The following is a 13,532-nucleotide window of genomic DNA, read 5'->3' on the forward strand; positions in this document are numbered from 1 at the left end:
GTATATTTTGTTGAGGAAACAAGAATTGTGCTGTGTGTGTGTGTGTGTGTGTGTGTGTGTGTGTGTGTGTGTGTGTGTGTGTGTGATTGGTTAGTGGAAAATAAAACATTCTATGGGCAGGGCTTTTAAACACCACCCTCTTTTAAAAAGCCAATCTCTACACCTACCTGGTCATTTCTGATCTAGTATCCTGCTCAGCACAGAAGTAATTAGCCAAAATGATACCCGGAGGCTTAACTGAAGCCAAACCTGCCACTCCAGAAGTCCAACAAATTGCTAATGAGGTGAGTCGTAGCATCTTATAAAAATATTTGATCCAAAAATGTTGGTTCTTAGCTTGATCCTATAGTAATTTGTGGGTGAACAAGAAAACAATAATGTTGAGAAATATGAGGATGGAGCTATAGATACTACGGCAGATAGTGGACCAGCATTCGATCCCTGGCAGCCTATATGGTCCCCAAGCCTGCCAGGAGTTATCTCTGAATGCAGAGCTAGGATTAAACTCTGAGCACCACACAGCTCAAAACAAAACAAACAGACAAAAAGAATGTTGAGAAATATGTAATTTTTTGGGGGGGTCTGGGCCTCCTTAAAACTAAAAAATCTTTTCAGGTGATCCCACTAGTAATCCTAACTTTAAGAGCTTTCTAAGCTCTAGGCTTCTCTGAGCCTATTTCTCCAGTTGTCAGAGAATTTGTATTGAATCATTTCTACAGCTCTTACAATGTATAGTTTTAGGATTGCTAATTCAGTTTCTGGTGAAACATTCTATTCTCACCAAGTGGAGTCAACATGTAATTATAGTCTAAGGTAGCTAACAACTTTATGAGCAATATTTCCCTGAACTAAAGGGAGCTGTTTTAATGAACGAAGAACACAATTGTAAAGGCAATTCACTTACAAACTTCCTACCAATTTGACCAAATATATAATGTTTTAGTCACTTATTGTAAGAGAGTGATTGATCTAGAAGAGAAAACTAATAACATTTTTCTTGATGATTTTAAAATTGATTATAGTAAAAATAGAACTCAGTGTTTATAGCAAGCTTACTCGACCTTGTTTGACTATCGTCTATATAATAAAAATGTATTGTATTGTATATTTTATGTAAAAAATTTAATTAATATTTGGAGTCTATATTCTTGCCTTATTTTCTTGAATCATTTCTTGTTGTTCTTTTCCAATCTCTCTCTCTCTCTCTCTTTCAACTTCATTTCTGACACTGACAAACAACAACAGTCTCAAGTTGCAGAGATGGATTCCTGCACTGAAAATTAGGGCACTGGAAATCTCTCTAAGAAAGGCCACATACCTGAAATTCCACAACTCAGTCTTTGAACTAAATATTTCCCTTTCAAGAGCTCTTTTTAAAAATATATCCTTTGTAGCTCTTTTTTCGTGGTGAAGGAATGAAGGGTGAAGCAACACAGCTGTTGTCTCCAAATTTTTGTTTGATATCATCCCTGACTCTTAAAAGTTCTGAGGACCAGAGCTGGCTGAGTTATGGTGTGTTTAAGGGGGTGGTGGTAGAGAAGCAAGATAATGGAGATCTGAAATGTAAAGAGAACATATGGTCCCCCAAGCCTGCCTAGAGTGTTTCCTGAGTGAAGACATAGGAGTAAGCCCAAGCACCACTAGGTTTGGTATACACACAGACAGAAACACAAAATAATAATAATGCTGGCAGAATCATTTGTTTTGTTTTTGTTTTATTTTCTTGGTTTGGGGGGGCACACCTGGTAGTGCTTAGGGTTTATTCCTGGCTCTGCACTCAGGGATCACTCTTTGCTATATTCAGGAACCATGTGGTAACAGAAATCAAACCTGGGTAAAAGACAATGCTTTCATTTATGTAAGAAATCTAAATTAGGGGCCGGAGAGATAGCATGGAGGTAAGGCGTTTGCCTCTCATGCAGGAGGTCATCGGTTCGAATCCCGGCGTCCCATATATGGTCCTCCCGTGCCTGCCAGGAGCAATTTCTGAGCCTGGAGCCAGGAATAACCCCTGAGCACTGCCGGGTGTGACCCAAAAACCACAAAAAAAAAAAAAATCTAAATTAAAAACAAAAACTCATACAATTGGCGGAGTGTGATTTCCACTTCAAGCTCTCATTCCCCAGCACCTCTGGGTATGGTTTCTATCGAAAAAAGGACAAATAGATTAAACTTTGGGTTGCCAATGTGGGAAGAGAATTAGGAGAATGTGGAATTGGAGGATAGTGGTTAAAAGCACAAACTTCCACTTATAAGAGACACAAAGTATAACAAATATAATGGCTATATTTAAAACTGATAATATGCATATGAATATAATTGTTTTGAGTCTTTTTATTGAATCTACATATAATATATAATATTATATAATCTACATATATAATTATGTAAGATAATTACTATGATGGGGCCAGAGAGATAGCACAGCGGCAAGATGTTTGCCTTGTATGCAACTGATTCAGGACGGACAGTGAATAGAATCCCGGCATTCCATATGGTCCCCCATGCCTGCCAAGAGCAACTTCTGAGAGCCAGCAATAACCCCTGAGTGAAGCTGGGTTGTGGCCCAAAAAAAACAAACAAACAAACAAACAAAAAGATAATTATCATGACAATAATCACTTCACAGTAATGCATGTCTGTTGGCTATGGTCAATTTGTACACAGTTGTATGACATATCCTTTTTTTAAAATTAGGGGGGGGGGGCTGGAATGATAGTACAGTGGGTAAAGTGCTTGCCTTGCACACTTAGTTTTGATCCCCAGCATCCCATATGCTTCCCTATGCATGCCAGGAGTGATCACCAAGATCAGAGCCATAAGTAAGCCCTGAGAATCATTGGATGTGGTGACCTCTACATGCCCCCACAACTAAAGGGGGAGGGGATAAAAATAAAAAAGGAAAATTTGCCCTGTAGAATTTTTTAAAATGGTATGAAATATAGTTTGACCTAATGTTAAAATTAAACATAAAAATTAAAATAAGTGAAGAATCCTAAATAAAGAGCTTGATGTTGAAATTTGAACATTTTTGAAAGCAGAAGAATTTCTGCATTCTGATGAGACTGGGCTTTGAATGATAATTGTGATATTAGTACCTAAAGACTCTAATGGTCCAGAGTGTCCTTGGGAAATAACCCATCTTACTTTATTGGTTGAAGATCCTTGCTCTGCCACTCTTTTAACCTAATTACTATTTTTAGAAACAAATTACCATAACAGGAAATAATCCTAGTCACTTCACTCAGAAAATGTTGCGCAATATTGATGAATTGCTGAAGGGTAAGGGGTTATAAATTATAGATGGCTCCTGTTCACAGGAAAATATACAGAATACATTGGTGATAAGAGAAGCATAAGGAAATATATAGTCATATGATCCCATATGGTCATAAGATCTTTACTTGTAAAGCCACAATTGCTTTATTAAAAACCAAATAGAGGGCCAGAGTGTTAGTAGTACAGCAGCTAAGGCATTTGTCTTCTACCCAGGTTTGATTTCTGTTACCACATGGTTCCTGAATATGGCAAAGAGTGATCCCTGAGTGCAGAGCCAGGAATAAACCCTAAGCACCACCAGGTGTGCCCCCCAAACCAAGAAAATAAAACAAAAACAAAACAAATGATTCTGCCAGCATTATTATCATTTTGTGTTTCTGTCTGTGTGTATACCAAACCTAGTGGTGCTTGGGCTTACTCCTATGTCTTCACTCAGGAAACACTCTAGGCAGGCTTGGGGGACCATACAGGATGCTGGAGATTGAACCTGTGTTGACTGCTTGTAAAACAAGTGCCCTACCTGCTGTACTGTCACTCTGGTCTCAGCATTGTTATTTTGATCCAGGTACCTTTATCATGTGAAAAAATAATTGGGTGAGAATTCTGAATGTTTATTTGTAGCAGAGAAATAGAGTTGAAGATGGAACTGGAGAGATACCATAGCAGTAGGGCATTTGCCTTGCACACAATTGACCCAGAACAGACAGTGATTTGAATCTCGACTTCCCATATGGTCCCCTATGCCTGCCTGACGTGTATGTTTTGTATGTAGGAAGCCTGGGTTTGATTGCAGCATTGCATGATCCTCAGGTCACTTCTATGTGTGATCTCTAAGCACTGCTTGGTGTAGGCTAATCTTTTAATAGCAGTTGAATAATATTTTTAAAATACATGTATATATACATCCCTAATTCATAAACCTGAATGATCACATACCCATACCTGTCACACCCACAGATCATGGTTTTGGTCTGAATGAACATTCATCTGTATAGCATCACACACACCCAGGAACTTAGTGTGGCATGGCTCTCACCCACCTGTATATTTGTTTGTTCCTCTCTGAACACATTCTAATCACCAACCATCTCTCCCACTGGCCCACACCCTGCCAACCTACCATACAGCCACACCAGCATCATTCTAGCACTTGTCCTTCCATCCTCATGGAAATATGTCTAGGCTCACTTGACCACTCATCTCTGTGAACTCAGGATGGGTGTTTTCATATCTGCCTCCACCCCTGATCGTCATGATCCTGAACCTTCTTGGAATTACAACCTTCAATTAGGGATCACTCCCATTGTCACCACTTCCTGCTCAGCTTCTGCTCTCAGGGTCAGAAAAGTGAGCTCAAGGAAGATGCAAAACCACAGAAAACTCGTCTAGTATGTTTCTATAACTTTGTACTTCCAGTAATAAGCCTGGATTTTTAAATCAACTTTCTTGTGGTTATGTCCAGACTGGTTTAGTACAGAGAAGCAATGCAGAGGTTAGAGATTTGGATCTACTTTTAGGACATATAGAGATCAAAATGTTGATTACGGGCCCGGAGAGATAGCACAGCGGCGTTTGCCTTGCAAGCAGCCGATCCAGGACCAAAGGTGGTTGGTTCGAATCCCGGTGTCCCACATGGTCCCCCGTGTCTGTCAGGAGCTATTTCTGAGCAGACAGCCAGGAGTAACCCCTGAGCACCGCCAGGTGTGCCCCCTCCAAAAAAATGTTGATTACATGTTTTTTGTTTGGTTGGTTGGTTTTGTTTGTTTGTTTTGCTTTTGCTTCACACCCAACAGCGCTCAGGGGTTACTCCTGGCTCTACACTCAGAAATCACTCCCAGCAGGCTCAGGGGACCATATGGGATACCGGGATTCGAACCACTGTCCTTCTGCATGGAAGGCAAACGCCTTACCTTCATCCTAATTCTCCAGCCCCCTTGATTACATGTTTGGGAATAAAAAGATTTGGAGACCATAAAGAATACTGATAATTATTAAAATATGCTCAACCAGGGGAAGTTTTCTTGGTGGGGCAAAAATTTGTAAATATCTATAATTAATTTTTTAGTCTTAGGTAGTTCTCATAGCCTCAAGATCCTCATTTATAAAATAAAGCTTAAATAAATAAATAAATTTGGGGAGGGCTGGGGATGTGACATATGTTTCACATGTATGAGATGAGTTTGGTTCCAGTATGGCAAAACAAATAAATAGAGAACTTTAGCTTTAGTGTAAAAAATAAATTCTTTTTAAATCAGCACCTGATCTGACTAATAATAACCATCATTGGGTATGGAAGAGTTCGGGTCAAGTTTGATCCCCCAGCTCCAAGCCAGGAGCAATTTCTGAGCGCATAGCTAGGAGTAACCCCTGAGCATCACTTTTTTTTTTGGGTGTGGCCAAAAAAACAAACAAACAAAACAAACAAAAAACTAAAATGGCTGCTCTGAATGAGAGTCCTTTTCTCCTCACATCTGCACCAGCCAGTGCTTTGTTTGTTCTTGTTCTTTGTGATGTTGTCAATCTCTATGGTGTGAGATGATAATGTATTTATTGTTTTGATTTAAATCTCCCTGATGATTAGTGATGTGAGCATATTTTCATGTGCCTTTTGGTCATCTGAATTTCTTCTTTGAGGAAATATCTGTTCATTTCTTCTCCCATTTTTGGATGGGGTTATAGGCTTTTTTCTTGCTAAGCTCTACCAAATTAGCCTTATATATCTTGGAAATTACTCTTTCTTTTTTTTTTTTTTTTTTTTTTTTGTGGCTTTTGGGTCACACCTGGCAGTGCTCAGGGTTTACTTCTGGCTCCATGCTCAGAAATTGCTCCTGGCAGGCACGGGGGACCATATGGGACGCCGGGATTCGAACCGATGACCTTCTGCATGAAAGGCAAACACCTTACCTCCATGCTATCTCTCCGGCCCCGGAAATTACTCTTTATCAAATGGGTATTGGGTGAATGGGGATGCCAACTGTTTCAGCCTTTTTGGAAAACAATATGGATATTCCTAAAAAAAAAAAAAAAAAAAAAAGAACTAGAAACTGAGCTTCCATATGACCCAATAATACCACTTTTAGGTATATGCCCTAGGATCCCAAAAGCACTATGTAGAAAATCCCTTTGCATTCCCATATTCAGCACAGCACTATTCACAATAGTCAGAATCTAGAAAACCCAAGTACCTGAGAACAGAGGATAAGAAAATGGTGATACAATAAAATACTATGCAGTTGTTAGGAAAAATGAAGTTATGAAATTTGCTTATACATGAATGGATAAGGGGAGTTTATGTTGAGCAAAATGGGTCAGAAGGAGAGAGAGAGATATAATGATCTCACTCATTTGTGATATAAAAGAAAAGAGATAGTATGATAGTAATATCCAGAGACAATAGAGATGAGGGCTAGAAAAACCAGACCATAGAAGGAAATGTGCCACAAATACAGAAGAATGCACTTAGGGCAGAGAAGGGACCACTCTGACAACGAGTTGGAAATGATCACTCTGGACAAGAAAGGAGATAAAAGTGATAGGCATGATGCTCCTCAGTAACTATATTGCAAACCACAGTGTGTAAAAGTGGGGAGAGGAAGTGAAAGTGCGAGAGAGAAGAAAATGTCTGCCCCAAAGGCAGGCAAGGGGGAGGGCAGGAGTAAACTGGAGACACTGGTAATGCAAATATGCACTGGTAAAGAGTGCACATTTCATGAATGAAAATCAATCAGAAATAACTTGTGTCTGTGAAAAATAAACAACTGTATTATGAACAACCTTGTAAACCATAGTGTCTAAGAAAGTAATTAATTTAAAAAAAAAGTTAAGGGACCTGAGAGATAGCACAGCGGTAGGACTATTTGCCTTGCAAGCATCGGATCCAGGACAGACGGTGGTTTGACCCCCGGCATCCCACAGGGTCCCTCGTGCTTGCCTGGAGCGATTTCTGAATGCAGAGCCAGGACTAACCCCTGAGAGCCACCGGGTGTGACCCCCCCCAAAAAAAAATATTTCCCCCAAATAGATAAAAGTTAAAAAAAAAATGGCTGCTCTAAGGGGACAGAGTGATAACACAAGTAAGACCTTGGCCTTGCATGTGGCTGACCCAAATTTGATCCCAGGCTCCCATATAGGCCTGTGAGCCCAGCAGGAGTGATTCCAGAGTGCAGATCCAAGAGTAACTCATGAGCTCTTTCTGGTATTATTAGAAATTATTAGAAATTAGAAACTATTTCAAATTAAAAAAAACTTTTGGGGCAGGAGCAGTGGCACAGCAGTAGGGCATTTGCCTTGTGCACAGCAGCTGACCTAGAATGGACCACACTTAGATCTCCCGGTGTCCCATATGGTCCCCCAAGCCAGGAGCAATTTCAGAGACCATAGCCAAGAGTAACCCCTGAGGGTCACTGGATGTGGCCCAAAAACCAAAAACAACAACAACAACAACAACAATAACATCAGAAACCTTACTATTAACAGTGACATTTTCTTGTTTTAAAAAAAGGTGGTCTGTTTGTTTTTGTCTTCAGTATATATTATAAATAGCTTTCATTAGCATCAATATATGTTTAGGAATCTGAAGTTTCACATTTAAATGAAGCGTAACATATCTGTGATCATTTGTTGCCTCTTTTTTCTAAGGTTAAATCACAGCTTGAAGAAAAAACAAATGAGAGTTATGAAGAATTTGAAGCTATAGAATACAAAACTCAAGTGGTTGCTGGGATTTTTTACTACATTAAGGTTAGAATTCAATATTCACTTTGTTGTAGAAAGTTATTATATTCCTCATGTCATGTGATATTCCTTGTCATTCCATCATATAATTTATTCTAAATCAAGATGCCCACCTTGAATAAGCCCTCCCAACTGGTAGACTTTCAAAGTTGATAGCTGGTGCTATATTTGTAGTACCTTTTTCCTGTGAATTTAGAAAGTTCTCTTATATTAGGTCTTAACTTAATTCCCAAAAAGTGTAGAGAAAAAAATTTGTAAGGACTTATTAAGCTTGTTGTCATTGCTTCTTCATGTGTGAATAGAAGAATAATATCTCAGGCAGCTAAAGGCAAAAGCTGGCTAAGATGCTATCCAAAAAAAAAAAAAAAAAAAACAAACCTCTTCTTCCTCCAAGCCTGTGATTCTGTGTCTAAATTAAATGCATTTAATGACTCCAGTCATTAGATGGAAACATTTCTAAGTCAATTTTATCCTTTCAAAAATCATTTTAATTTAAATAATCATTCTTGAAACTCAAATAGATTTACCTTGTGGTACTATTAGTACTATGACCTTTCTTTTTTATCAAGTGCCTGACAGATAAATGGCAGAATGGAAGAATTATAGAGTTTGGTGTAAGATAATCCTAAATTGAAGTCTTCTTTGTCTTGTTCTACTATTCAAGACTTGTATTATTGCTTCTCCTCATTGTCTCTAAATCTTAATTATCTTTTCTAAATAATATAGGCAATAAGCAAACTACATTTAGGTTATTTGTGGAATAAACTAAAACACAAACATTAGGAACTTTCTGAAAGCTATAAATATGTATTTTCAAATGTAATTCTCTCTACAAATCTTTGATAAACCTATGACTACTTTCCTAGTGCCATTCATGAGAAAATTGAGTTGAGAGCTGAAATAACTATCAAAGGTCACAAAACCCACATCCACACAAAATGGATTAATAGCCCTGGATAGAAAAAAAAATCCCTACCCCCCACATATATAATTTATTTATAAAATAAATTAGTTATATGTTCCATAAAACTCAGAGATCTTTAGTCAATAACAAAAGTTTAAGTCTTACCATGATTTTCTTCTTCTTGGATTTATTTACCAACTACAACTTTAATCTTTAGAGAGTGACTTTCCAGCAAGATTCCCTTTACTTGAAAAGGGAGCCTAGATTGTTTGCACACTAGGTCTGCTGAGTTCTACCAGTGAGAATCTATAGATTCTAAAATAGATTATGGAGGCCAGAATAATAGTACAGTGGGTAAGGTGTTTGCCTCCCAGTTTAGATTCATTTTCCAACACTCACATAGTCCTTCAGTCCCTTACAGAAGTGATCCTTGAGTACAGAGCCAGGAGTCAGTCCTGTGTATCTATGGGTCTAGCTGAAAAACAAAACAAATTTTTTTTAATTAAAATAGGTTATGAGAACCACAAATCCCAAAATGTCTCAAACAATTCTGATTTTTTTTTCATTCTTAAACCTAGTGGTGTTTTCAATTTAGAGAGTCAAAAGACAGAATTACCAAAAAGATTTGTTACTCATGGGCTAGAAAGATAACACTAGGTTAAAGCACTTGCTTTGATTGCAACCAACTTTCATTTGATACTTCACATCACTTGTGGTTCTCTGAGCACAGACAAGTGGGAGTGATTCCTGAACAAAATAAATTCTGAATATCACCAGGTATAATCCAACACTCTCCATCCTGACTTCTGTCAACTTCCCTCCAAAAAAGACTCATCTGTTTTCTTTTCTGTGCATCTTTGAAAATGAACTGCAATCTAGATCTAGACTTTCATGGGTTCCACATTATAATAAAATATAAATAAAATATAATATAAATATAAATAAAATATAAAAATATATAAATCTGCTGCCTTTAGCCTGTCATTTCTCTCATAAAACAAGTTAGGTTTAGGAAATCAATAAATCTAAGAATGCTGTTCCAAAAAAGCTACTGCACTGAAGTTTGTAACTCCTTTGCTTTGTGAACAAATCTTTTTTTTTTTAACTTTCAGATTCGAACTGGTGAAGATACTTATATCCACATCAAAGTACTCCGAAGTCTTCCTCATGAAAACCAACCTTTGAAACTCAGTGGTTACCAGACTGACAAATGCAAGGATGATGAGATAACAGGCTTTTAGTGTCATATTTCAAATATGGTCTGATTCCTTCTGATGAACCCTGCTAATAAGTAATAAAAAAGCATTATTTAAAAAATAAATTTTATTATTCAATTATTTTTGGCCGATTGTATTAAATAATAATTATCTTTTCTTGCTCAAAATCAGCATTATTGCTTTAGAAATTCTACACAAATTGAACTCAACTGGAAATCTTACAAAAATTGGTTGTGATACGGCTGAATAATATCACCACTGGCACAGGCAGTCTAGATCATGGACCATCTGTGGTAAAAATTCAGCACACCTTTATATCCTCATATTGTAAAATTAAATATCAACCAGAGATTTTTGCACCCAAAGAAGATACGCTAGTCCTTTGGGATATCTTCCCAGCCCAGATACTTATTTTCCTGTTTTTGAGTTTTATAAGTGCTTTTCTATATTTTTACCAGATTTGGAAGGGGGGATGTTTGGCCACATCCAGTGACGCTCAGGGGTTACTCCTGGCTATGTGCTCAGAAATCGCTCCTGGCTTGGGGGACCAAATGGGATATGAGGGATCAAACCGCGGTCTGTCCTGGGTCAACCATGTGCAAGGCAAATGCCTTACTGCTGCACTGTCACTCAGGCCCCCCCCCCTTTTTTTTTTTTACCAGAATTTGAATATATCACAGGTATAAGTAGCTGAGGATATGACTAAATGTAGAGCTCATGTCTTACGAATGAAAGACTTCAGCTTTAATCCCTCCCATTACACTCTCTCCCAAAACATTGTTGGGTATGGCTCCCATGACATAAAAAATATAGACATGCATAGAATTACAATGCTTGATGACAAAATAATAAAATATTTGAATAAATTGAATAAGTAAATAAAAACATCTTGCTGCTCATTAGGTAGATTCATTATATTAAAAAAGGAATATTAAGAATAAATAGAAAAACACATCAAAGCACTATCTCTGATGAGTCTTCATCTTAGAAATATGATAATAGGTTTAAAACAAAACAAATGAGAGTTGTCAGGATGTGAATCAGTAGTAGAACATTTGTGTGAGGTTGTGAGTTTAGTCCATAGCACATACTACAAAACAATTTTTGTCAGAAAAATTTTCACCGCATTTTGTTTAAGTCAGGTAAAAATTGAAAATGTGAAAATACGTTTTCTTTACTAGATAAATGCTTATGAAAAAATACTTTCAGGGGAAAGAGAAATTTATACCCATATTTTACAATATCAAATTAATTTAAAATGGTTAAAACCAAAACTGTGGGACCAGAGCAATAGTACTGCCTTACACACAGCAGACCCAAGTTTGATCCTTAGCACCATATATGGTACCCTAAGCTTACTAGAAGAGATCCCAGAGTGCAGAACCAAGACTAAGCCCTGAGTACAAAGCCATAAATAACTCCTGAGAACAGCCAAGTGTGGTACAAGTACCCCATGCCACCAACTCCCTCCACCCTGCCCATCTCTCCTAAAGTGAAAATATGGAATATTAGAAAGTAATATTAACTGAGATTTTTTAAAATGTTTTTTTATTTAAGGAAGTTAAGCTTAAACCATTAGATTTAATCCCCAAGAAATGTTGGCATTTATAGGACTATAAAAAAATAAATAACTGGATAAAGCATGCATGGCAAAGGTGTTCAAAGATATGTTGACTCAGAGTCTCTAAATAACAAATTTTATTACTATTATTATTATTACTACTACTATCATACTACTGCACATAATATACAATACCATGTATTACCACAATATAAAAAGTTATTCATAATATAGTTGCTTTAGATATTAAATGTTCCAACACAAACAGCAATTGTCTCCACCAATGTCCCCAGTTTTCCACCCACCATTTAAGCCTGCCCCTTAGCAGGCACAAATTTATTTTGAATTGATTTTTACAACAAAATATTAAATGATCAGAAAGCAGATCAATAAAAGTCAAAGATCAATGGAAGTCAATTTGTGATCATTGTTATATTTTGCAGTGGTGTTACTCAAGTCATTGTCTGAGGTTTTATTGAGCTTATTGCTTTTGCTCATTGATTTACTGTGTTCTTACTGAATTGACAGTACTAAATTTGAAGGTGTCTAAAAGCTGTTGAGCTGGGATGATTTGGTAGCTTGGCAGCTTGATGAAGTTCAGTTGCAGAGCTGGGCCATTTTATGTCGGAAGGTGGTTTGTGTGGGTGGCAGCTACTGGATCTCGGGCAGAGATTGCTATTTTCCTGGCCTCATTCCATGAAATCCCAGAATTTTCAGTCTAAACCAGTCCACTTGGGATGTATGTTCTTCTTTTTGAAATTAGTTGTATGTCAAAAGAATTAATTGTATTGCCATTTCTATGCCAAAAGAAGAAGGGTTTTGTAGTGGGGGAGCAAAAGGGGTGGGGGTGGGAATCTGCCTGCCCCCATTCTCGAAAGTTTCCAGAGCTTTCATTCCACTTGGGACAAAATAGAGTATAGGGTGTAGGTGATGGCTACTGGGTTTCCTCCTCAAAAAAGACTTTTTTTGTCTGAGGTTAAAGTGCTTACCTTACATGTAGCTGACATTCTTTGATACCTGACATTGCATATGATCCTCTCAGCACTAACAGAGGACATTCCAGGCACAGAGCTGGGAATAGCACCCTAAATATTTTGGGGTGTGACCTCTCTAGCTACCCCCAAAAAGAGTCTGTATTCCCTCTGTAGTATATTGCACTAAGAAAAATATTGCTTTCTTTGTTTTTCCGTGCTCGGGGATTATTTCTTGCTCTGCACTCAAGGATACTCCTGGCAAGCCCAGGGAACTATGGTATCTGTGGTGACAATGATCTAACCTGGGTTGTTCAAAAGCAAGGCAAGTGCCTTACCCACTATGCTCTCGCTCCTGCCCATGGGAAAAATTACATTTCAAAAGCATCTTCCCATCAAATTAAGTGCAATATGACAGCAAGAACCCGTATTCTACTGAGGTCATTATTTAAAAAAAATGGAGAGTTAAAAACTCTTGCACTGCAAGAGTTAGGGATCCCATTCATGGTCTGTTAGACATGCCCAGAACTTGTCATAGAGCATAGTTGAATGTATTTATTTATTGTTTTATGAATAGATGGCATGCATAACTATATATGTTTAGATGTACTACATTATGGGTTGAATTACATATATTACAAAAATGATTACCATAGTAGTTTAGCTAGCACTTATCTCATATATACAATTTTCAAAAGATAAAACTACTTCCCCCTGTGATGATAAATCTTAGGATTTATTCTCTCACTAACTTTTCTATATACCTCTATATAACTTTTCTATATATCTATGCGATTCTAGTTATTGTGTCCCAAAATATTATTGGGGCCACAGAAATAGTATAGGGTTTAAGTTATTGTCTTGCA

The 13,532-nt window shown here is 37.5% G+C and overlaps 1 protein-coding gene across 1 annotated transcript; it reads left to right on the plus strand.

Annotated features, from left to right (window-relative positions):
- Positions 1–218: 218 nt before the first annotated feature.
- On the plus strand, positions 219–10,158 carry CSTA (cystatin A). Its single transcript, XM_049785941.1, has 3 exons — positions 219–284; positions 7,918–8,019; positions 10,030–10,158. The coding sequence occupies exons 1-3, from the start codon at positions 219–221 to the stop codon at positions 10,156–10,158; spliced, it is 297 nt and encodes a 98-aa protein (XP_049641898.1).
- The last annotated feature ends 3,374 nt before the right edge of the window (positions 10,159–13,532 follow it).

The sequence above is a fragment of the Suncus etruscus genome, chromosome 13 (genome assembly GCF_024139225.1).
Source record: "Suncus etruscus isolate mSunEtr1 chromosome 13, mSunEtr1.pri.cur, whole genome shotgun sequence".
NCBI lineage: Eukaryota > Metazoa > Chordata > Mammalia > Eulipotyphla > Soricidae > Suncus > Suncus etruscus.